Source organism: Notamacropus eugenii, chromosome 2, assembly GCF_028372415.1.
Source record: "Notamacropus eugenii isolate mMacEug1 chromosome 2, mMacEug1.pri_v2, whole genome shotgun sequence".
Taxonomy (NCBI): Eukaryota; Metazoa; Chordata; class Mammalia; order Diprotodontia; family Macropodidae; genus Notamacropus; species Notamacropus eugenii.
In genome coordinates, this window is record NC_092873.1 from 236016189 (window position 1) to 236041993 (window position 25805).

Consider the following 25805-nt stretch of genomic DNA (forward strand, 5'->3'; position numbering starts at 1 on the left):
TCCAGATCTCTTTAAGGTGGTAGCAGGGTCTAGGGAGATGTGTGACGAAAGGCAGCTTGCCCTTCTACTTCATGATGTAATACAGATCCCTAAACAACTTGGAGAAGTAGCAGCTTTTGGTGGCAGCAATATTGGACCTAGCGTTCGAAGCTGCTTCCAGCAGGTAAAAACATCTCAAGGAATGTCTTCAGACTGAAACATTTCTGTTGCTTTTCTGCCCCCTCATTTCTTCACTCCCAACTTCTGGAGAGACTAGTCTGTTCTGATTGTCTGTATTTCCTCATCACCTACTTCTCAGCTCCTTCTGTTCTGGCTTCTGCCTTGCCCATAGAACTGAAACCAACATATCCAGTTCCTCATTCTAGGTTCTGTCTCAAGGCTTCACTGCAACACAATATGCTCTCTTTTAGTGGACAATTATATTGAACTCGTAGGGATGTTGTGAGAGTAACAGTGGTCTACTTGAATGTAACATGCTCTGAGCTTTCCAAAGCAAAAGAATTTTGTAGATAAAAAGTAGAATTACTCTGAAAGTATCACTCTTATCTTGATGCATATTTTTTCAAAGAGCATTCTAAGTAACTGAAAGAGGATCATAGATGTAGAGCCACAAGTGACCCTAGAGGTTCTCTCTTTCAACCCCCTCAGGACACTGAGGTCCATAGAAGTGAGATGTCCCAAGGTCTCACAACAAATATGTAGAGAGCTAGGAAATCACAGCTAGTAAGTGGCACAAGTAGGATTTGGACTCAGATCCAGTACTGTGGTGACTTAAGAATACTATTGGGAAACTTTATGCTGCGAAAACATTAGGAGAGCCCTTTATGTTATATATAGTATTTCTCATGGATAATTATCATCCTAAAATGTTAGTATTACTGTTGTACCTATATTAGTATCCAAACAGTATATGTAAGGAAGGCTAAGATTTTACCAAAGGATATAAAACTGTATGACTTATTCAGCTGAGGGTGAGAGTGGGGAGAATTTTGCATAGACTTTCTTTTAGAGCTAAAACATGTTACAGTTTAATGGCAACCATTGCTCAAAAACTTTCCCTCTTTTTACAGCAATGGATTAATTTCCTTTAGGAGAGAGAGAAATTGCAAATTTGTCAATACTTGGCAATGTCCATCTTTACAAATTGTTTGTGCAAGTATAAGTCATTTTCACACACAGGAACATGGATTGCTCTCAGCTACAAGAGAATAAATTAATCAAAATTTAATCTTGTACATTTGGAAGTTCTTTCATATTAGGGACAGATTTTATAGAATTTGTTATTTTGCCCTCTGGAAGTTTTTATAAAATTAATTCACAGAAGCAGAATTTTGTGCATTCTCCAGTCTGACCTCATGCTGGTTTGGAGCATTTGGTGAAATAGCAAGAATGCTTTCCTTTAGGAAACATATGAATTTCAAATTTCATTTGACAAAAAGATAACCAAATCTAACTGAAATATTGGCCTCCAAAATTTGTTGATGATGGTGGATATTTTGGTCTTTTTAATAGACATTTAATGATCTTAGAAGATCACTCAGGTTGTGTATGGATCAAGAGATGATGAAAAGCAATAATCAGTCAGTTAATAATCGTTTATTAAGTTCTTGTTATGTATCAGGCGTTGTGCTAAGTGCTGAGGATACAGAGAAAGGTAATAGACATCTCTTGACCTTGGTGGTGGTGGTAGAGGTGGAAATAATGGGCAGATACATTTGTACAAATAAAGTAAATACAGGATGATAATTTAATTTAATAATGAAATAATTTAAAGAGGGATAGCAGTATAATTAAGACTATTAGGAAAGGCTTCCTGTATAAGGTGAGATTTAAACTAAGAATGCCATGGAGTCTAGAAAGCAAATATCAGAAATTAGAGCATTCCAAGGATGGGGGTTGAAGAGGAAGGGGGCAACCAGAGAAAGTGCCCTTATTGGATAGAGAGAGTGTTATTCTTGGAATAGCAAGGATGCCAATATCACTCTGTCAAAGAGTATATGAGATTGTGGGAGTTGGGGTAGAGGTTAGGGAGCCCAGAAGGGCTTTGAATGCCAAGCAGAATTTTTTATTTGGTGCTGGACATGATAGAAAGCCACTGTAGTTTTTTGAATATTAGGGTAACATGGTTGGACCAATGCATTAGCAATAATTTTACAGTACTTTTGAAAAGTGTAAAAAATTAATCCTAAATGATATATATTTTCTTCTTATTCTGTACAACTGTTTCTGTTCTTACTGTTATAGAAATGTGTAACAGAAGAAAAAACCTTAGTGATCATGAAACCCAGCCTCTTATCTCACCCATCAGGAAATTGAGATCAAGAAAAATTAAGTGTTTTTTTGGTCCAGGATCACTAAGCTTCCCTTTGATGTCAGCTTCAAGATCTGCAAAATTCCAAGAAAGGACTAGGAGATTGCGATGAATTTTTATATAGATATTAAATGTTCATCTCTGCTTCCATTCAAATTATTTAATTTTTTTTTTAACAGACTAACAATAAACCAGAGATAAGTGTAACCGATTTTCAGGAATGGATGCGGTTGGATCCACAGTCCATGGCATGGCTGTCAGTTTTCCACCGAGTAGCATCCGCAGAGACTGCCAAACATCAGGCAAAATGCAACCTATGTAAAGCATATCCTATGGTTGGCTTCAGGTAAGAGAAGTTTTATGGTCAGATTTTGGGTTTCATACATGGTGTGCCCCTTCCTTATTGTGATGTCACTTACCCTTCTAATCTCCCTTTGGCACTCATTCCTCAGTCGTTCTCAGACTTACAAGTTCTTGGTGTTTCTGCAGAATTGTAACATTGTGATATCAGTTTGCATTCCATGACCTTTCCACAGGTTACAAAAGCATCCGTGCATGATTCCCAGCCAAACTCCAGCACCAACAACGCTTGCTGGGATTCGGTAGGCTGTCAGAATACAGTGAAGCTGAAGTACTTCTGCATCTTTGAGACTGAGCCTTTTAGGCTTATTCCCAGTGAACAAGAAGTAACTTAGAAATGCGAACTGAGAAGTGCCAAAATTATATTTAGCTTTTTACAAATTTTCCTTTAAAGAAATGAATGACCCTACTTGTTAATTTCTTGTCTTGTGCACGTGATCATATTAAATGTAGACGGTGTGCCAGGAATCCTTGTTTTCCGATCTCCCCTCATCCCAACCCAAAAGCTGGGAGTGTCCTGGATCCAGCTTTAACTAGGGAGTGCTGGTGGTTAAGTTTTCAGTAGGCATATTTATTCCTTATAAATTGGTGATTTAAAACCATAGGTTGTTTATTGTTTTGTTGGCCGTCTTAATTTTAAGAAAGTACTAATAAGGCAACCTAACCTTAAAAGTTTGCATGTATATGTATTTCTCCTCAAGAGCTAGATAATGAAACATTTGCCAGTATGCCCCTGTACTGCTCCATAAGCATTCCTTGAGCTTAGCAGTAGTGCAGTAGAGGGGCAGAGCGGAGATCCCCTGCTGTGTCATCCTTTCTTCAGTTGGCTCTGACTCTTCATGTCCCCATGTGAGCTTCCCTTGGCAGAGATACTAGAGCAGCTTGCCATTTCTTTCCCCAGCTCATTTTAAAGATGGGGAGACTGAGGCAAACAGAGGTTAAGCAACTTGCCCAGGGTCACACAGCTAAGAAGTGTCTGGAGCTACGGTCCTCCTGACTGCAGGGTTGGCACTCTACCACTGCACAGCCCAAATGACTGTAACTAGAGTGGTATAGTTACTGTGCTACAGCCCTAATGACTGTAAGCAAAAAATTATTATTATTATTATTGTTATTACAACTGGCATTTACGTAGAGCTTTAATGTTTGAAACGTGTTTTATATCACCTTGTTTCAACCTCCCAATATCCTTGCCTAAAGCCAATTTATCTTCATCTGTCCTTGATTTGACCCTGTTATATATTACTTGCTAGCGTGGCCTTTTCTCAAGGCCCCTTCCAAGATAAACATTCATCAAAGATGTCATTGCCCAGAGAGATTGTTCTAAGAAGCTCCTTCAGGTTTTTCTATATGTCATTCAAGGAAGCTAGCAGTAAACATTTGCAAACTTAATTTGGAAATATAAAAATGGCAGTCTCAGAATTTTTAATAGCACCACTCAAAATTTTATGCGCACATCTTCAATCACCCAGGTTGGTAATCAGAAACCTCACATATATTTATAGAGATATGTAAAATAAATACAAATAAATGTAAGTTTTCCTTTCAGGTGACCAAGCTGTATCTGTTCCAAAAAAGGATCACTTTCTCTGATCCTTTTCTGGAATACTAGGTAATGGGCCTTACATCACTTTCTCTTGACAAGGCTTTTTCATTCTTGGTGGAATCCAGTGTTACTCTCATTCAACTTTGTGTCTATTTTTCTAATGTTTATCTTGTCGTTTTTATTATTTATTAAAACAGAATTGTACTGAAGATGTGGCCAAAACTATGATATTTGTTCAAACTAAACTCACGAAAGGTCCTGTGTGGGATGGCTCAGGTCCCTACATAAATCAATTACTCAGAGGCCTCTCAAAGTGGTGACAGAAAAGTGATTTATTTGATTCTGGAGAAGCCGGGCTCACCTGTAGGAGTAGGAAAGCCTAAGACAAAGAAAAGGATAGTGATTTATATAGACCCTAATGCAAATCCCTCCTCCCCCCACTGACCATTATCCTCATTAGCTGAGAATATGGTCTTACATTCTAGACACGAAATCTAACCAATCCCTTTTGAAATGAAGACATCGAGGAATTATGTAAGTTTTGTCAAATCATTGAGACCCTAATACACTACACAGTTTTATATCCTTATATGGAACTATTCTATTCTAAAAATATTGTAACCTTGAGCCTTTAGGCCTTACCTCACCCCTGGGAGAAAAATTACAATCTGAGGAGTCTTCACTAAGTCTATCCCACTCAATCCCTCCTCTTATTTATCAACCTGAAGACTTCTCACGGATGTTTCAGCCAAAGTTCTGTAACATGATCTCACACTGTCTATTAATCTCCTCATCCCAATCAGGGTCATTCCTGTCTCTTGTCTCCACAAGTGCCCAACCTTCCTTCTTTAATATCATCAATCAAATGACTCCTTCAGTCCTTTCTTCTACTCTAGCAAGTTTTAGTAAAGAATTTCTAACTATTTTAGTAATTAGTGAAATCAAACAAGGTAAACAAATAGGAAGTAATAAAATACCACTAATTGCTATAAGGCCAAACCACAGTAATCTCTTCCACCAGCTCCCCTCAAACCAGGACCACCAAGACGTATTGAAAAGGGAGTTCCAAGTTTGTACAGGAACATGAGCAACCTTCCTGATATTCTTGGTGTTCTCTTTCACTATTCTTCCATTATCATCAAGTTTTCAAGCAGCATGTGGACAAATTCAGCTTTCCACAAACTCCCCCTTCTTCTGCAAGTAAATAATCTAAGATCAACCTATGTTGCAGTACTGCTTCCCTAGTTTGCGTGGCTTGATTGGCCAATAAGTCCAAATCTTCTGCTGTTTGATTGGTAATAATTTCAGCTACTGCTTGGAGTCTGATTAATCTATTTAATAGATATATCCAGGCCTAATAGTTCCCCTTTCATGATCTCTGACTTACCCTTCCATAGTTGTTGTTTCCTCTTCCATATACAATGTTGATAATTCTCCCCAGTTCTATTGATTACACTCCAGAAAGTATCAAACATCATCCTACGTGTTCCATTCTCCCACTTCCATACCCATTCTTTATATTCTGTGTTATTCTTAGTACTATTCATATATATATATATATATAATATAACTCCACAAATAGTCATGGTCGTGACCCCGTTCGCATGGTTTTCTGGGATCAGAGGGGTTGTAAAACTTATACCCACAACTTTTGTGATGTTCCCCTTTTGCTCTCTTCATATGAAGAGGATGGGAAAAATGAATGGGTACAGGGAATCACCCTACCATCTGAACAGGTAATACCATTCTGATCCCATCTGTTTGCATACTGGGCACAATCAATACAAGCCAGGGTTTCTGGCCTTCATGTGAATGTCCATTTACAATTACTTCCTCCCAGCCATGTCTCCTGCAATTCAGGTCCTGTTTGGTTTAAACAATGTTCACCTGGAACTGATTCGGACAAAGACCATTGATGTTTCTCTTGGCTTGTCCAGAATCTTGTTCCGTCATGTACTACAGATCTATTACTTAAAATCCAGACTGGACTCAGCGGTACTGCTACCCATGGCCATTGGCTTAACTGCTGAGGTCCCCCCACAAATCCAACAGTCGGATACCTCAAAGGTGTCCGCAATGGTCTGAATTAGGGCCAGGAAACTATTTTCAAGAGTGGGGTTGATAACTGGGGCCTGGTGTCCCAGCAGTGGGAACAGGATCATGCCTAAAAGGGACATTCCCAGGGTATTACATTTTGGTTGCATTGTTCCCACAGTTTGTCAAGTCCACACAGTCTTAATAGAAGAGTCCTGTTTAGATATTGTGATTAATGGCTTAGGACAATTGCTGAACAGAGAATCCTGTTAAGAACAAACAATAATAATCCTAGTATAGTTCCCCAAATAACAAAACTTATAATGAATATATATATTTACCTCATTGGCTATCCCTTTCCAAATTCTGTGTGTTCTCACACACGCTTCAAACGGAGCTTTTGAATACTGACAAAGTGTGTCTCCAAGCATGAAGCTTGAGAGTTTAATAACTAATAGCAATAATTATAAATGACAGTAAACAACTTTAAAATTTTTAAATGCAGTAACCTTCCATAACTTTGTCTACTGGCTCCCCAATCATGCTAAACATTTTCTGAATTGGGATGGGGGGATAGATAGTTCAAGGTTCAATCTTACCCATATTCCTCCCCTCCTCTTATTTATTCCTGTTTCCACACCTAAATCCAATCAATAAATACCTCTTCACATTCTTTCCTTTATGAATCCTTCCTTTTATCTATCTTCCTATTATATGAATATGGGAAGTAAGCAAAGTTGACTGACACATTAGCAAATTACAGGGGGCAGTCCCCTTGTCGTAAGTACAGATACAGAGATTTAAATTAATGAACTGTCCATTTAGAGGTTCCATCTCATACAGCAGTCTGGGGAAAAATATCATCTTATGCAATTTTCTGATCTGGATGCTCCTTCAAACAATCTTCAGCACAGCATCTCAGCATCTTCTTCTCTTCATCTTCTTGTAGAAATCCAGATGTCCTCTCTCCTACAGAACTGAACTTAATACCATCTTAGATTACCACTCCTATCATTCTTACAAAAATCAAAATTGAAACTTTGACAAATTGTCATTTTTTAAAAAAAAAAAAAAAGAAAATTCACATTAAAATGCATCTTCTACATTTCAGAGTAAGTCATTATTCATTCCCTCATTAGGAAGATGAGATTTCACTAAGGAGTCAATACCAGGCTCCAGTACTTATATAAATACAATAAATAATCATTTTTAACACAGTGCATATCACATCATAAAACAATTCCAACTTCTGATCATGTGATGCTTCTTTTAAAGCATTTACAATATAGTCCACAAACCATTTTTCATTTAGCATTAACCAACTAGGACAAAATAATAACTATGCATGCTAGCCTCACAAGCCCTTGACCTGATTGTCTTCACACTATTACTAAGAATTAAAGGACCCTAACTTATTGTTGTTGGTCTAAAGTCCTAAACCTATTAGCTTAATTTTAGGCTTAACCTCAGATGTTCCCCTACCAACAATCTATTATTCAACAGATCTGGTATTATTACTTACAAAACTTCTGATTTTAGGAATTTGCCACTAAGAGTAGGGACATTGCAGGGAAACAACATCTCCCTCACTTCATGTCAATTCCAGGCAGGAGTAGATTGTCAACTGGCTTTCAGCCAGGCTTCAAGTCTGCCAGGTATCAGTGGGGAAATTGAGTCAGGAGAATCCTACCTGAGCTCAGGCTGAACAGCAGCTCTCCCGACCTTCCCATGAGATCACCTTTTTGCAGTTCATACCAGCATCTCACAGGCTTACTGGCATCATGGATCAGTGGCTCAGACCGCCTCTCTTGCTATCCACACCTGGAGTTAGACTCAGAAGAACAATCAGTTAATAGTCCCACAAAAATCTTAAAATAGCAAGCTCCAATAATCAGTTTCAGACATGACTAATTTCACATTGGCCAAGGAACATCCTTGAAGCAGGTCTAAGTAGCCTACATGCCTTTCTATACATGTTCTAATTCCTGATTGAATAACAATCATAAGTCATTGGTCTAGTAGATTTATATCTGTTTCCCAAACTACTTTATCCCTTTCAAACCCTGCTCAGTCTAAAAGAATGAGCTACACATGTGATCAGTTCAAACACTAACTTGAATTTTTATGTTCATGTAATGAATTCAAATCAAAACAATCATTTAACTTTCAATGCCAAATATTACCAGAGGCTACCTACCTCTAAGAAAATTAGACTGAAATTCTTTCCCCAAACTGAGGATGTCTCTGATTTAGTCTCAGTAATTAATTCAGTCAATTGTTTTAATACTAATTGCTTTTACATCATTTTGTAACATGTAAAGATCTCATTCCAAGTTGGGACCTTTGTCCATTACCCCAAAAGAGTTTTAGTCTCATTTGTCTAAAGGCCCTGGAAAACCTCACCTTGAAAACTCCTTGGTTTTGTTTTTTTTTTCCCACGTGAACCGGCTCTCCTAAGGTCCACTCTATCACTATGCCCAAGTCTATTCTACTTCCCACTCTTAATTCTATCAGTCCAAATCTCCAGTTTACTGGCCACTCCCATCAAGACCATTCCTGGAGCTCCCAGACCGCCTCCCCCCCCCCCCCTTTTTGTTTTGTAAGGGATTCCTTTCCTTGAATCCCCCTGTAAATAAAATACAGTTACAATTAACTTTAAATCCCAATTTTGTTCTGTGTAACAGTGATACAATATTTATTTATTCTCATTAGATTTAGAAAGAATGTTCCCAGGGATTTTATTTACCTCTTAGATCTTAAATTTGCCCTAAAGAGCCAATCACTGAAGATCATTTCTTGTACATTTTCAAATTCTCACCAAAGCAAGTTCTATATACAATCTTCTCAGCTGCTGGGGCTGTACTTGTTACTAGCCTGAGGACTGCTTCTTTTCCCACATATACACACAGTATACCAGCTTTAGGTTTTAGCATTAGAATTACAAACGGCAAACATAATTTTCATAAGTGATAACAAATTGTTTTATCTATGAACCCGAACAATAAATTTCAGATGACACCAATTGTATTTTCATATCCTATTAGAGAAACTAAATATTTCCCACTTTTGTAACTTACAAATACAAATTGGATAGGTAGGCCTTCCAAAAACCCATACGAAAGATTTTACAAAGTATTTCTTAATGCAGCAAATATTTCCTCTCTTACGAACAGTTTACAATTTATCACAATCCCCTTGAAACTAATTGACAGAAATCACAAGAAAAGACCTAAACCCAAAGCCTTTTCACATTTGCCCATAAACTTTCTTTTACAAAAATAACTTTAGAGTAAATGCTTGATTCATGGCAAAAACAATTTTAGCTAAAATTTCCTTTTCAACAACAGAAATAAACTTTTAACATAATACATGCTCAGATGAAACAGGCTTGAAAATCACACCTATACATATATATATATACATACACGTACATTTTTAAAGCGTTCTCATTTTCTTAATAAGAATGCTACAACAAGGAAACTCTTATAAAAAATTCATAACAGCTCTTTTTAACCAATTCATTAATTAACTTAACAATGCAATTTCTAATACAATATTTAGATGGATTACCTAAAAATTTAAACTTATTTAAGTTTACTTAAAACTTAAAAGAAGCCATTAACCTATTCAGCTCTTTTTTTATAACCAAATGTAAGTTTCAAATTATCAAATTTCTGTCACATCTTTTTAAAACCCCAGTCTATATGTAATAAATTACAAAATTTAAAACTGTGTAACAGTTACATTAGAGTAATGTTGCATCTAACAAATACCTATCCTTTTGTTAATGGATCTAACATTTTTGGCAGAAATGCTGCTGGGTGTCTCTGCCCTCCTCTTATTTGTGCCAGGATTCCCAAGGCCACCCCTTTCTGGCCCTCCCACTCTGCAAAGAAAAAGAAAAACCTAAACTTATTATCTTTTTACTTTAAATACATTGTCTGGCATCAAATATATTGATCTAATTAAACCTAAATCCAAAACTCTCAGCTCTAAGTTGCTTACTTGAGATTTTTTTACTTTCTAATCTTCTGCTTACTTCCACCAAATTTTAATAAATTCTAACCTATCTGAAACATTACATTAAGAATGACACATTTCACCTATTCACAATTCCAAATACGACCAGAATGAATTCACTTAACTTTCTGTTATTTCCCATTACACTAAAATTTTTTCGTTTGGGTGAGGCAGGAAATGGTTAATTGGTTGCTAGCATGCCTCTTAGGTCTGAGGGAAAAAAGATTTTTTTTTTCCTTTCCTTTCTCTCCCTCCTTGTCCCTCCACCCCTCTGAAACTACTCTGGAGGGGTTGAAGAAAGGGAGTAACAGGAATTTCAAGGACAGTTCAGCTCAGCCTTTCTGCTCCTGCTGGCTGGCTGGCTAAATTTACAACCTTATCAGATAAAAACAGAGACACACAGACTTTCATTCACACAGAAATACCAACACAACATATACAGACAAAACATTTAACAGAATAGAATAGTACATATAGGTTTAAATTTTTGGCAAACCCAGTCCTCGGAGGAACCATATTTGGGCCAGATTGTGCCTCCTCTTCCGATGTCTTTTCACCCCATATGAAACAACAATACTTAATCATCTTCTTCTACATTCTTTTCTCTATAATTTTGGTAATTCATGCCAATTTTGTAATCGGTTTCCCAAGGGACTATTTACCGGTATTTCTTCCTGACTCCACTCCGAAGCTCTATTCTTGGACTGCTTTTGTCCCATTTTGTTCGAGGGTTGGCGCCAACACCTCCGAGTCTGAGACTCAACGAATTGTGCTAGCTCCCTTGCTAGCTCTCCTGCTGGCTGTCCTGCTAGCTTCTTTGGTCAAGGGTTGTCACCAACACCTCCGAGTCTGAGACTCAACGAATTGTGCTAGCTCCCTTGCTAGCTCTCCTGCTAGCTCTCTTGCCAGCTCTCAGGGGAGGGTTGCCCGTCACCAGCAGTCACCCAGCAAACGTTTTTTGGGGGGGGGTCCTTCACCCTGGGGTCCCGCAGTCCACTAATTTGGTTGGGAGTCGTCACCTTCTCCCTGAGTCTATCTAAGACTCAATGAAATGACCCCCAGGTCCCCCCCCGCCCCACCCCGCGCTTACCACTGGGTCGTATACGCATACAAATTGCCTGACTGCAAACTTCAACACCAACTGGTTGGCATTTTTACATACTTCGCAGCTTTGGAGTCTTTGGAGTCCTTATCTTTTCTGTCCTCACTGAGTTCCTGTGCTTCAGGTCATTACCTTGCAGAGAGGGAGGCCTGGCAGCCCTTTTCAAGGACAATGGGGAAATCTCCCCACGGGCGCCCAGTCTTTGAACTGAGCTGTCAGCCATCTCTCAGAAAGGTCACAGATCCCAGACGAGCCCCCAAACTGTGTGGGATGGCTCAGGTCCCTACATAAATCAATTACTCAGAGGCCTCTCAAAGTGATGACAGAAAAGTGATTTATTCGATTCTCGAGAAGTGGGGCTAACCTGTAGGAGTAGGAAAGACAAAGACAAAGAAAAGGGCAGTGATTTATATAGACCCTAACGCAAGTCCCTCCTCCCCCCACTGACCATTATCCTCATTAGCTGAGAATATGGTCTTACATTCTAGACACGAAATCTAACCAATCCCTTTTGAAATGAAGACATCAAGGAATTATGTAAGTTTTGTCCAATCATTGAGACCCTAATACACTACACAGTTTTATATCCTTATATGGAACTATTCTATTCTAAAAATATTGTAACCTTGAGCCTTTAGGTCTTACCTCACCCCTGGGAGAAAAATTACAATCTGAGGAGTCTTCACTAAGTCTATCCCACTCAGTCCTTAGGAAGTAACTTTCTTTTTCAAACAATAAAAATTTAAGTTATGGCATCTTTGTCCAGTTGAAAGAGTAAGCATTGAATGTCATTTACATGCCAAAGATTTCAAAGCATTCTTTTTCTACAAGTATATTTTGGAATTAAGCCTCCTTTCAGACTTTTCTTCAGATGTATTTTTTTCTACTTTTCACAGAATTCATTCCAGTTATTTTAATTTCTAATTATGATCAATTATAAGAAAAGACTAGTCCAAATAGGTGATTTAATTTAAATATCCATATCACAGATAAAACTCTAGATCTAGAGCTTCAGTAGACCTTGAAGTCTATGTCATGAAATCCCTTCTATTTTGAGATGTGCTCATTTAGGCCTAGAGGATTAATCAAATTGTCTAAGATCAAAAGAGTACTATCAGAGGCAGAATTTGAACAACCCAGGTAGTTTCGTGAGAACTCTTTTCCCCAAAATCTAGGGGATTTTTACTATTCTAGGACCTGAAATATGTTTACCTTCAAGAATAGCCTTCATTGGGTCTGTGAGAATTGTTCTTACTGAAGGTATAACTTCTACTTTTACAGGCTCTGAGAATATGGTTAATTATTAATCTGTCTTTATTTTTGCCCAGACATTTTGTCTTCATATTCAGAATCCTACGAAATGTTAATAACATGCAGACATTCCCTGAATGTCATATTTGAACATATGGAAACTGGTGTACTATCTTGAACTTAAGTTATTTTCAACCTTTATATCCAACTATTTCCAAGAAATGGTTTCATTAATTGCTCTTGAAATATTCAGCGTTCACTTTTTTCTAATGTGTAGCGAGGTAGGTCAGTGCAAGGGTCCTACTCTTGTTGGAAATTGCCTCTGGTATTTGTCATGGTGATTTTGAGAAATGACATTTCTTGTGGTAAATTATCATAATGTGCTGAAATATGTTACCCATCAAAGGGTACAAATGAGAGGTATGTCCACCAATGAGTTTAACTTTTCTTTTCATATCCAGATACAGAAGTCTACGACACTTCAACTACGATATTTGCCAGAGTTGCTTCTTTGTGGGTCGAACCAAAACGGGTCAGAAATTTCCCTTCCCTCTGGTGGAATACTGTGTACCCGTAAGTTTTGATTCCCTGGAACCATCAGATGAGTTGTTTTAGAATTATCCAGTCTAAGTCTCTCTTACTTCAGGCTTGATAAGTCAGATTGCTTTCCTCCTCTTTGGAAAAGTAAATCAACGTTTGTACACCTATGTTTATTCACCTGCGTTTGTATACACACATATGTAGCAACCCAAACCTGACTTGTTTTAAAAATATGATTTCATTAGATATTATCTTTATTTTTGATTCTTAACCATAAGCAGTTTTCTCTGAAATAAGATGGATTCTAATAGATTTTATTGTCTGGTAGCATCTTTTTCTTAGCTCCGTTTCTAACTGTAAATAAAAATGATTCGTAGAGATATATAAACTCCTTTGATTCAGGATTAAAGGTGCACTTTCAGGCTATATAAAGTTGAACTTCCTCTGAAACTTTTGTACTTCCCATAAAACATAAATACATGCAGAATACACATTTTTCCCAAAAAATAACCATCATGAAAATTCTGGGAAGGAAAATGGAAAGGATATTTCTTTAAATTAACATTTATTAAATGCCTACAAAAGAAGGTAACGTTTACTAGCGAAAAAATCGTTTCCTTTTTCTTTACCTTTCTAGCAGTTCACATATAGTTATTTTTTCTCAGATTCCTGGAGGGAGAATTTAGGCTACATTGTCCATATAATATCTTAAAATTTCACCTAGGGATTATAAAAATCTAATGAAAAAAGTTTATAAATTAAAATCTATAAACATGCTTTTCTTCTTATAGCAAATATAACTTAAAATAGTAAAAATTGTACGCTAAATGTGTGCTTAAAGAGTTAGTTTTAGATTCTTTTTAAAGACATCATAATAATGTAGTTTTTCATTATCTTGATTAGCTATTGAAGGAGGAGTAGTACTCATCTCCTCTGGAAAGAAACACACACAGAAAAGCAGTCTGTATCTCTGTCTATATCTGTGTTTTTCTTTGCCCCTTTCTTTCCCTCTTTCCTCTCTCTCTTTCTTCTTTCCCCCTCTCTCTTTTCACTTTCCCGCCCCTTTTGCTTTCCCCCCTCTTTTTGTTCTCCCCTCCCGTCCCCATCTAGTATACCTGGCACATATTTGGTGCTTCTTAATAAAAACTGATTGGTTTATACACACATACATACCCCAAAAGAAGAGAAGCCCACACTATACAGTGCAAACTCCTTAAACTATCTGTCTCATTCAGAGAAGATGCTCTGAAGATAACTCACAGAGCCCAAGAAAACTTCCCATACTGGATTTTATAGCGGCTACATTATTGTCACATTTACATGGCAGGTGGTGCCCTCCTCCAGGCATGATTCCACTTGTGAGGTGTGCCGTTGTAAGTTTTGTGGTTAGGCTACCCAGTGGAGACTAGCAGGAGGTAGTACTGCTAGAAGTCACTGTCACCTGCTATACTTGGACTGCTATAGAAAACTGAGGACACCTCAATTCAAACCCGTAGGTTGAATTTGAAAACTTGTCCATAAATTAAGGAGCAGGCCTCTCATTTATGAATTAGCTAACTTTTATTCCTTTTGAAAGAACAGGTAAGGTATTTTTTAGATTAAAATATTATTGCCTATAGAAATAGGTCATATCAAATTCCTGAGTTTTTATTTAATATAGATTTTTAAATGAATTTTGCAAAAACTTAACCATTTTTATAGTTTTGTTTGATTTTTTCAGTGACTGAAAAACTATTCCTTTTTTTCCTATATTCTTAGAAATACTTTGAATTTTTGCGATTTTTATTTTAAATAAAATATATCTAAGGTTCATCCATCTTTTACCCAACAGTTCAATAAACTGATTTAACATCCGTCTAAGAAAATGAACACCAGTATAGGGTTTTTCAGTGTGGTGATAATAAGTCCTGAATGAATGAGTGGTGAGTTAGATTAGACTGCCAACCTGGATTCCAGTCTGGCTGTGTTATCCAACAAACCTTCATTTGTAGTTCAGAAAATGCTTCTTTCCTGTCACAGGCCTAAATTTCATTTCAGTATTGCCTTTAATGTTTTCTAATTGCTAAACCTGTCTAGTAAAGCTGCATGTTTATATTCTTCATAGCTGTGCTTTTAAATCAACTTCAGATTTGTTTTTAAAAATTATAGGAAAAGAGGTTAGGGTCAAATCTGGGGAGGTTTTTTAAAAAACTAATTGTAATTATGATTTTATGTAAATATAATTTTAATTATATTACACAAGGCATTAATATAAGTGCAGTGGATAGAGAGCAGGTCTCCTTCTTCCAAAACCTACTGCTTTGTGACCTTGACCAAGTTATTTAACCTCTTAATGTTCTAAGCAACTCTAGCGCTCTAAGTTACAGAGAAGGTGCCATTCTGTATTGGTTGAGGGAGTTTCCTCATATCAGAAAAATCTCAGTTACTTGATTAATTTACAGTTTCATTTTAGGAGTATTCTTCCAAGTTAGCAAAATGAAACAATTCCAGAATTAATAATCAGACTCCTCAAGAAGTAAATGGCAGTAATTCTTGAGACCACACCTACAGTAGTGGGTTCAGCTGTGATACCACATTTTAAGAAGGTCATTCACAGGCTGGGCAGCATCCAGAAAAAGAAAACGAGGATGCTAAGGTCAATCCCATATGAGGATGGCTTGAAAAGGAAGTGCGAACATTTAACCTGAAGAAGAAAAGAATCCAAGGACAGTCTTCAAGTATTTGAAGGGCTGTCACATTTGTTCTGATTAGTCGCAGGGGGCAGAAGTAGGTACAATGGTTGGAAGTTGCAAAAAGTAAATTGTAATCTTTACATAAAGAGTAACTTCCTAACAACTCCTGAGATGAAGCTAACCGATAGTGATAGGACTGGCTTGGGAGGAGTGGTAGTGGGTTTCTCTTCATTTGACAAGCAAAATCTAGATAGATCCTTACTCCTCCAGTTGGACTAGGTTTCCATTCTGATTTTAAGATTCTGTAAAAATTCAGACATTTACATGATTTATGCGATGTAAGATTTGACAGTGATCGTGAAGAACTTGATTAGTAACATGTTGAAACTCATTTCTCCCTTCCTGATAGTTCATGGCATAGACATGACATTCCACTCCACCTGTCACCTTTAAATGGATGAAAAAATCAGACACCTATAAAATTCTGTGATTCTATAATATGGTGGTTTATAATTATTGTAAGTGAACTTTGTTCCCTGCAAACTTAAATTGAAAATATCTCCTCTGACAAGTCTATTATAGTGGTTATGTATTTCCAAAGATGACCTAAATGTTCAAGTATTTTTTTAATATAAGTACTACTAATATTTAATTTCACAAAACAGTTAGCTGAAATTATCTTTCTCTGGAGAAGTACATAACAGGATAGGCAAAGTATAAGAAAATATTAATATGACTGAAGGTTTAACTCCCATGCAGAATGCATGTATGCATGTGAAAAGCAATGAAATTTTCAGTGGTGACTATTTTAACTTCTCTCGAGCAAGCTGTGTTCTAAAGGTTTGTTTTTACTGGTGTTTTGAGCTTGGGAGTAATTTCCTCAAGTGATCCACTCTCTTTCCATAGTTATTTCTAAACAGCAAAGTGTTAGTGGCATAGGTGATCCTGAAGATATTTTCACCAATTATTATTTGTTGATTCTTACAAAGCTGATTCTTTTTATAAAATCAGGATTGTTGTCTACCTTAATGAAAGGGGGAAGAAAGGACCACCCAGTGAAGAAAGAAGAGATTTAAACTGAGAGATGAAATTTTTATTTCATTCTTTAGAGTGATTCATTTCTTCTCTAAAAAGTCAGTCAGAAGCAACTACAAATCCATATAAGCTATCAAAATCCTTTCCTCTCTCATTATATATAATCAATGAAGTGTTATGCTTTTATCTTTTTGTCTTAAAAAATGCTGCATTTTATATGAGTTATGCTTTTGAGGCATTTTGTTGAAAAACATGCCAAATATACAAATTCTCTCAAATTGTTTGTGAAGATTTTATCTCCTTTACTTTCTTCTCTCTCTGCAGGGAAACAAAAATTAGTGCAAATAAGAAACTAATCCATGATTACATCCTTGAAGGACATTCTTCCTCTTTTAACATGATCTATATTGCTTTAGCAGCTTCATAATACCTAAGTGTCAGAATCGTATTTGTCTCATAGGGAGTGTTTGGCATCTCTGTTTTTGAGAACGATGGATAGTGCAGTTCCCCTTGTTAATTACACCCTCCACTCATGCTGTCAGGTTGGAATCTCAAGAGGGCAATGGCCCTGTGTTCTTGTGATCCTTTTGGTAAGCTGTCTTAGAGCTATAGTTCACTGTAGCCCCATCAGTGTGCTTCACTTTCTTTTCAGCCAGAGGACACAATTTGCTCAGAGCCATGGTATTTACTGAGAATGCAATCGCCCGCAACTGTGTGGGCACACCGAAAATACAGTAGCAGAGAAGCATATGCTTAGGGAGTGTAAGGCAACACATACCTCTGACTCTCAGAAGCTCCAGTGTCCTGCCCTTTCTCTTCTCATACTGATATCCCTGGTAAAGCTCACATCCCTCAAAGCTGTATCTGACCTTGGAGAGTATCTCATTTTTTCAAAGGTCACTGGGGAGCATGGCAGATACTGTGACTAGCCAATGACTACCCCTCTAAGTTCATCAAAATGGACTGAAGAACTTCTCCCTGCAAAGGAACAACAATGTACAAATACCCCTTTGCTTTTTGTTCCTTAACACCTGTTAGTCTCTGTTCAGTCCCCCTCTCTGACTTTAATTTATTTTTAAATAGTTTTTATTGCTATTTTCTATTTCTTCTATAACCATAGTTATCTTAAATGTCCCTCCCCTTAACTATGCCTAGGGAGCCATTCCATACAATAAATAGTATTTTTAGAATAAAAAAAAATCAGTAGAGCCAATCAGTTAATACATACGTACGTATTTATGTATTCATTTTAGTCTGTATTTTTTGTTTGTATCTTCCTGACACTTTTTATATTCTACAGAGTTCACCTTTCCATATTTACAGGTTCTTTATAAAGGCCAATTTATATGATCAATTTATGTAACAGTGTTGTATAAACTATGTGCTTAGATTTCTATTCAGTAATTTCTTCAAATCTATTTCTTTCAATAATCTGTTCAGAGTCATAATATGCTCATTTATCATTCTCTTAAATATGTCACTGTTTAAATGAGCAATTTTACAAATCACCAGAAATTATTACCTTAACTGTAAAAATCTTTTTGGCTGTCCGTTTTTCCTTTTAGTACTTAGATGTTACGTCATTCAGCACACACACACACACATACACACACGCACACACACGCACACACAGAATATTTATATTGTTTCATTATATATTGTGCAGCTTCACCAATGCATGTTTCTAGAGAGCGTATGTGTTCTGTAGGTACCTTATCCAAAATCATAATTGCAGTTTCTGTTTTAGGGGCTCCCAAGAATCACAATACTTTTTATTCTAGTCTCATTTAATTATATATGCTTTTGATATTTTTTATTCAGTTCTCATTTGGGGGTTTTATTGCTTTATGTCTACTACGGCCCCTCTATTTCATGATAAAAATCAGCCCATTAACATCTGATGTTATAATTATTTTTATTCTTTGACATCCTATTATATTATCCATATCTTTTATAAATAAAGCAATACTATATATCTGAATCTTGTACAAAGCAATCTTATCCCAGTTTCTTTCCCCATATATTGGTAGCATCCATAATCCTTTTCCTCTGTTAGACCCAAATTCCTGGGTCCTGACTTTTATTTTACATTCTTAATGACTGGTTACCCAGAGCTTGTTTTATTTGAAGCAGATTTATCTGAATCTTCTTTCTTATTCATCCCACTCCATGCCTGGAGACCAGGCCTTAATCTCTTGATTCTATTTTGACTGATATAATCTTTTTCCCCCTATTTCTCCTGATCAACCTATATAGGAACCATATTGGGTCAGGAGTTCTTCTTTTCTCCTTAATCTATCTATCCTTTTGTTTAAGTGACCCTTACCTATAAGTGCCTTGATATCAGGAAATACTAATTACTACATCTTCCTATCTCTTCCTTCTTCTATATTAGATAGTTGCTGTCTTATCACCCTTTTGTCAGGTCATGCTATATCTGTTCTCTCTTTCTTACATCAGTGGTCTGCAGTGGGACTTCTAAAAACTGATCATTTTGTCTCCTCCTTGCAGCATGGAAGCAGAGTCATTTCATGTCACATAGCATTGTTCACCATTATTACAGTTTTTAATGTATTTGCATTTTAAGCAGGGTTTGTTTATATCTGGTTTTCTGGAAAGGTTTGTCACTCAATTAAAGGCCCCTAATCTCTTTTCATGGGTCTTTTTTCCAATTCTCATATCTATTGGGTATGCTCTCAGTTTTTTTGTCCTCTACATTTTTGGGTTTCCATCTTGCCATTTTCTTTCTCATTGTTCATGACTTCTTGGTTCTAAGCTGTCAGTTTTGTTTCAATTTTCAATCCTTCCTTAAGAGCTTAATTTCTCTCCTTATAAAACTTTCCAAAAATATTTCATATATTTGTTATTATTAATAATATCAGACTGCTCCAAAGTCAGCGTACTTTTTTTGTCCCTGTCAATTGTGGTGAAGGTGTGGATCTTCATAAAATTTGCTCCTCTGGTCCTGAGCTATAGATGAATAATTTCTTGGCAGAATTTGGGCACAGAAAGAATCCTTTTATGTAGAAAAAGCATTTAATTAAGTTAATCTGTAGAACAGACTCAATCTTGAAACAATTTTGAGTTTTGAACATTATAATCATAACAGCAACCATAATAGGTGACATTTATATACAACCTTGCACGCATTATCTCGTTGGAGGGTCACAACAAATCTTTGAGGTAGGTACTTGAAATAAATAGCAAGTTTGTTCAGGGGCAGTGACTTACTTGAACTAAATTTTCTTAAAATTCATCAGTAAATGCAAAAATTAGCCTCAAATTCACATTTTAGGGAGCCTTTAGGAGTACTGGAAAAAATGTGTGTAACTGATTTAAAGATAGTACAAGCTTTATAATCCTCATTTTACAAATTTTGAATCACTGAAGTTAAATGTCTTACCCAGAGTTACACTTGTAACCATCAGAGTCTGCATTCAAACCCAGGTCTGCTACCTCTTAAGTGTAATGCTATATTCTTTTAAAAGAGGAGGAGGGGGGCAATTTTTAGACCGTTTTTTCTATCGAGTCTATATTTGTCGTTATAAGATACTAGCAACAAACGTTACCCCCCCCCCCCTTGACTCCCATTTTCAATGTATTTCTGTTGCTATGGAAATAGAGCATAAGAAAGTGCTTATTCATTTTTTGGAGAGGCCTAGATTGAATTAGTGCAGTTTCTTTTGGGCAGTTATGATTCTCCTGATGAGACATTGAACGTCTGCCAGTATGTTAAAAATGCAGCATCATTACTATTTTCTTTGACCTCCACGTACTGAGGCAGTTTTTCAGTTGTTACTGGCCTTACACTGTTCTTTCAATAAATTTAGTGCATTTTTAAGGTGCCGTAGTAGACCTTTGAGAAGATGCCATGTCTACCAGATCCATTTTCCTTTAGATGACTTATTACGCAACTTGTTCATCTTGCCAAAATCTGATGATATTGGCCTTTCTGTTTTGCATTTTCCCAGTAAGACTAGTGGTTTGAGATTTTTGACTGAATTCTTCTCATCTGTGGAGCTGTGTTCTCCAAAATTCATCGTGTTAGAAACAGTGACAAAACTTAGAATTGTTTTTACAACCTTTTTAACGATAAGTAACTTGAAAGGGGAGAGGTATTTAAAGTCAACGTTCAGAGGCATGCACAGGTAGTGATGTCTGTCTTTATTAAATGAGCCTGTTAATGAAGTTGGTGTTCAAACATTATTTTCATTTGGAACATATTCCAGATGAGGCCCAAATGGCTGAGTTTTATAGTTCATAGCCTTGATTTTTCCCCTTTTAGTTTAATGAATGTGTTTCAACCTGCTGAGAAAAGTTTCCTCTTAGTGACATGTTCATATTTTAACACAAAAACTTCAAATCCTTTTGCAAAATTATATGCCTAGCTAGGGGTTACTTAGTGTTTTCTTCTTTCTGTGGTAGCACTGACCCTTTAAAGGAATTATGTAAAGGTACCAAGAATATAGCACCCCAGAAAAGATATTTGGAAGATTACAAATCATTTTGTTTTTATAGAGTTCAAGAATGAGGACTTAAGGTTTTTGGTCCTATGATAAAATCCATCTGTTTAGATTATTTTGCATTATTTCAAGTTACACACTTGATTGGTAATTATCCAGGTTATCAACAAGTCTCTGAGGCTTCCTGAACTGTTCTAGGAGAGTTCTCCTGAGAGTCTACTTGCTCCTAGTAACATGGATTCTAGAACTCGAGAATATCTAGTTTCCCCATTTGTCTTTGTTACTGCTATTGCTATTTCAAACTATGGGGAAAGACCTCAGCCTTATCCAGGAGTTCATGCAATTTTTTTAAAAAAAAGGATTGATAGTTAATTATCCACAGCCATTGACATTGAAAGATAAAATATTCAGTTTTATAATAAAGTATTGTAACAGAACTAAATGAAAACTAGCTACTTTTTTATAGAGGGAATTCTTTTTATGCATGGATGGGTCACTGAGGTCCCTTTCAGTTATAAAATTCTGTATTTCTGTAATGTACTTTTATATAGTAAATATATGCATACACATCATGAATAACTTATTAATATGTGATATGACAAATCTTGGAGATTTTAAATCAGAAAAGATAATTTAATAAGTCAGTTTTTCCTTATTTCATTTTGAATAGTACAAAAATTTCTGAGGGATTAAAAAATAATACTCCTACTCTAGCCAACATTTATATGGTGCTTTAAGATTCATAAAGCCCTTTACAATGATTATCTCCTTTGCTCCTCACAGTAACTCTGGTAAATGGGTGCTACTACCACCCTTATTTGAGAGTTGAAGAAGTGGAGGCAGACAGAGGGTAAGTGAACTGTCCAGGGTCACATAGCTAGGAAATGTCTGAGGCTGGATAGGATGAAAAACCTTTCCTTCTTGGATCTTTACTGGCTTTTCTTATTGGCTTTACTCAGGACTTATTTTGGTCATTTTTTCCTTAAGGTGTCTTTTGGGATAATTCATTGACACTTTAATATGTTGTTTAATTTATTGACATTGGTGTTTCTGATGGTAACTGAGATTCAAAGATAGCCATTTAGCATGCATTTGTAAAGGTTTCCTTGGTCTTTGTCACTCTCTTGATGCTGTTAATATCCACTGTAAGTTCATAGTGTGTACTTGTTAATCTTTTCCTGGCGCATAAAAAGTAAAGCAAAGGTGATTCTTCTGAACTTTTGAAAAAAAAAAACCAAAAAAGAGTGTTTCAGTAAATTACCTAGATTTATAGCTTTTTTTTTTTTTGAGAAAAACATGAATCAAAAGATATTCATGTTGAGAAGGAAGACAGAGTTTCTCCTCTCTGTCAGAAAAAGGGTAATGAAATCATGGATCCACCAAAGTGTCAAGATAAAGAGAAATTTTGGTATCTTTTTAGAGGCATGGGAGGAAAAGTAGAACTTCCCAGCTTTCTACTCAGTCAACAAGCACTTATTAAGCATTTACTAGGTACCAAGCTCTCTGTTAAGCACTGAGTATACAAAGAATGGCAGTGACATTTTTTCTGCCCTCTGAAAATTCCCATTCTAATAAGAAAAAAGACATGTAAGTACTTTATACATACAACATATATACAGAGTAAATGGAAGTTAATCACAAAGGGAAGGCACTCTTGGTAAGGGAAACAGGGAAAGGACTCTAGCAGAAGATAGGGTTTGAGTTGAATCTTGAAGGAAGCCAGGGAAGACACTAAGGAGAGAAGAGGGGAAAACATTTCAAGTATAAAGGACCAGCCAATGCTGGTCTGGAAATGGAGCACCATGTGAAAAAATATAGCAAGCAAGGCAGTATGGGTAGGGAGTAGAATGTGATAGAATTAAAGTGTAAAAAGACTGGAAATGTAGGAAGGGGCCAGGTATGTTCTAAAGGGCTTTAAATGCCAAGCAGAGGTTTTTCTATTTGACTTGGGAAAAGACGAGGGAGAACTGGAGTTTATTGAGCAGTGTGACAATGTGGCCAAACTTGAACTTTAAAAAATAATTTTGGCAGCTGAATGGAAGGTGTTTTGGAGTGAGGAGACACTGGAGACAAAGACACCAATCAGAAAGCTACTACAGTAATACAATGGAGAGGTAATGGGTGGGAAACAGTACCAAACTGGCTTCTGTGCGAGTAGAGAGAAGGAAATATGTAGGAGAGATGTTGTGAAAGTAGAAATGACAAGATTTAACAACAGCTTAGGTATGTGGGGTGAATCCAAGATTTTTTAAAAATACAGAATTCTGTGTATTTGTATAGAGATCACACAGAAAGAAAGGGCATGTTCACATGTTCAAAAATATCCACATATCATTTTCAAGTACTGATTTCTGTATTTATGCAATGAATCATTTTCATGATGGAGATATTATTTGAAAATTATGTTACTTTTGGAACATATTCCAGATGATGATAAATAATCCTTCATAGGCTCAAAAGACTGAGTTTTTTTCTTCACACCTTTGATTTTCTCCTTGTTATTAAGTGTTTTTTTTCCTACCTGTTGGACCCAAGCAAATTATTTCTACTTATCCATTAATCAGTCACCTCTTATCTATCTCTATGCATATATTCATTTATATGTGTATGTCCCATATACATATATATTACATACAAGAATATGTATTCTGGCATGGTTCTTTGAAAAATGCTTTATAATCCCACCTCATACAAACTTGAGAAAAGAGCACAAATATTTTGTTTCAAAATAATTTAAGCTTTGTCATTTTCTCTCTCTTTTAAAAATCAAAACAGTTTATTATTTGGGGGGCAGAAAGGTGATGCAGTGGATAGAGTGCCAACCTGAAGTCAGGAAGACTTGTCTTCGTGAGTTCAGATCTGGCCTTTAGACACTTAATAATTGTGTTCCTGGCCAGGTCATTTAAACTTGTCTACCTCAGTTTCCTCATCTGTAAAATGAGCTGGAGAAGGAAATGGCAAACCACTCAAGTATCTATGCCAAGAAAACTGCAAATGGGGTCACAAAGAGTCAGACATAACTAAAATGATTAAATAACCACAGTTATCTGGGGCAGAAATATTCTAAAATCTATCAAACCCTTGTGCCTTCTTCTGCCCAATATGCTGAGAACTGTGTATTAACAATGGTGGTTCAGGTTATGAGTGGTCCTTATCACAGTCTCAAATGCAACTTGATAAAAAAGAATGAAGATGAAGTACACCAAATCATGAGGTCATTTTAAATTCTCTTCTTCCTTGCAATTCCAAATCTTGTCAAACTTTTGACAGAAGATTCTTAATATTGCTCACTACTATCACTGGGCAGAATAGTATGGAAGAAGCAGACCATTTTCATTTTTGTTACCGTACTAAACCAGTTCCCTGCTTAATACAGAAATTTAGAAGTTCTGTGTTTTGAGCATTACTATTTCTCATGATTCCTTCTGCTAGAATATGGCTGTATCCCAGTGGAATTAATTGTATGCTGCCAATGTAAATGTTACCCATAGTTTTTGTGGGATGAATTGCTTTTCACTTCTTCTAAATTGTGTGACATTCCTAGTGCTAGTGAATTTAGTGATTCTAGGAATTAGAACTTGGATGATGGCTTCTCCATTGAAAGGAAAATGACTAGGGAACAGTGGTTAAAATGTATGATTAAGTGTGTCCTCCAAAAAACGTCAAGGTTACATATAAAAATACATTGAAATTTTGCAAATTTCAAATCACAAGCTGAGGAGATTTAGATTTAGGTAGACATTTAGTAAATTTGTAACTTTTAGGTAAGCAAACAACAAATTTGTTATATATAACTTAGATGCATTTAGGTAATGGACAAAAAGCAAGGATATTCTTTTTATCAGAATACATAAATTGCATACTTCTGAATGACAAGTTATAATGGTATCATACACAAAGAGTTTCATCAGTACTCAGTGTTTTAGATTATGAGAGTAATGGATTTCTTTCATTGTAATCATAGAATTAACATCCATTTCTTGAGAAAATGCATAACATTACTGTGATATCAGTAATAGTTTCAGCCTCTTTGCAGCTTTCCTCCATTGCCCTTAGGTCTGTCCATTGTGACTAAACAGAGCAAGTCTTATCTTTCTTGTACACGAAAACCTTTCAGATAATTGAAGATGGCTACCATAAGGCACCTTGTCTTCTGTTCTCTCGGTTAACTATCCCCAATTCCTTCAAGGGACTCTTATATGACATAGACTCATTTTTCTGTTTGCCCTAGTCTGGAAATTTGCCGTCTTGTCAATGTTCTTCCTAAAATACCCATAACTAAATGCAACCGTCTTTAGGTGGTCTGATCACAGAAGAGCACCACAGGACAGTCACCTCCCTTTTCATGGAAGTTATGCCTATCTTCAGGGGGCATAGATTAGCTCTCTTTTTCCTGATTCCTCTGAAATCACTTCTCCCAAATTTCAGTGTGGATGTCATTCTATGGGTGGCTTTTTACCCCTCCTCAAAA

The 25805-nt window shown here is 36.4% G+C and overlaps 1 protein-coding gene across 5 annotated transcripts in view; it reads left to right on the top strand.

The window, feature by feature from the left end:
- The window catches only part of LOC140526994 (utrophin-like), a 262618-nt gene that overhangs the window by 194467 nt on the left and 42346 nt on the right, over positions 1 to 25805 (top strand). For all 5 annotated transcript variants that reach the window (XM_072643607.1, XM_072643609.1, XM_072643608.1 and 2 more), the window contains 3 exons: positions 6 to 163; positions 2491 to 2657; positions 13086 to 13197. In XM_072643607.1, coding sequence (XP_072499708.1) covers positions 6 to 163; positions 2491 to 2657; positions 13086 to 13197 — 437 coding nt within the window. The remainder of the gene's footprint in view (positions 1 to 5; positions 164 to 2490; positions 2658 to 13085; positions 13198 to 25805) is intronic.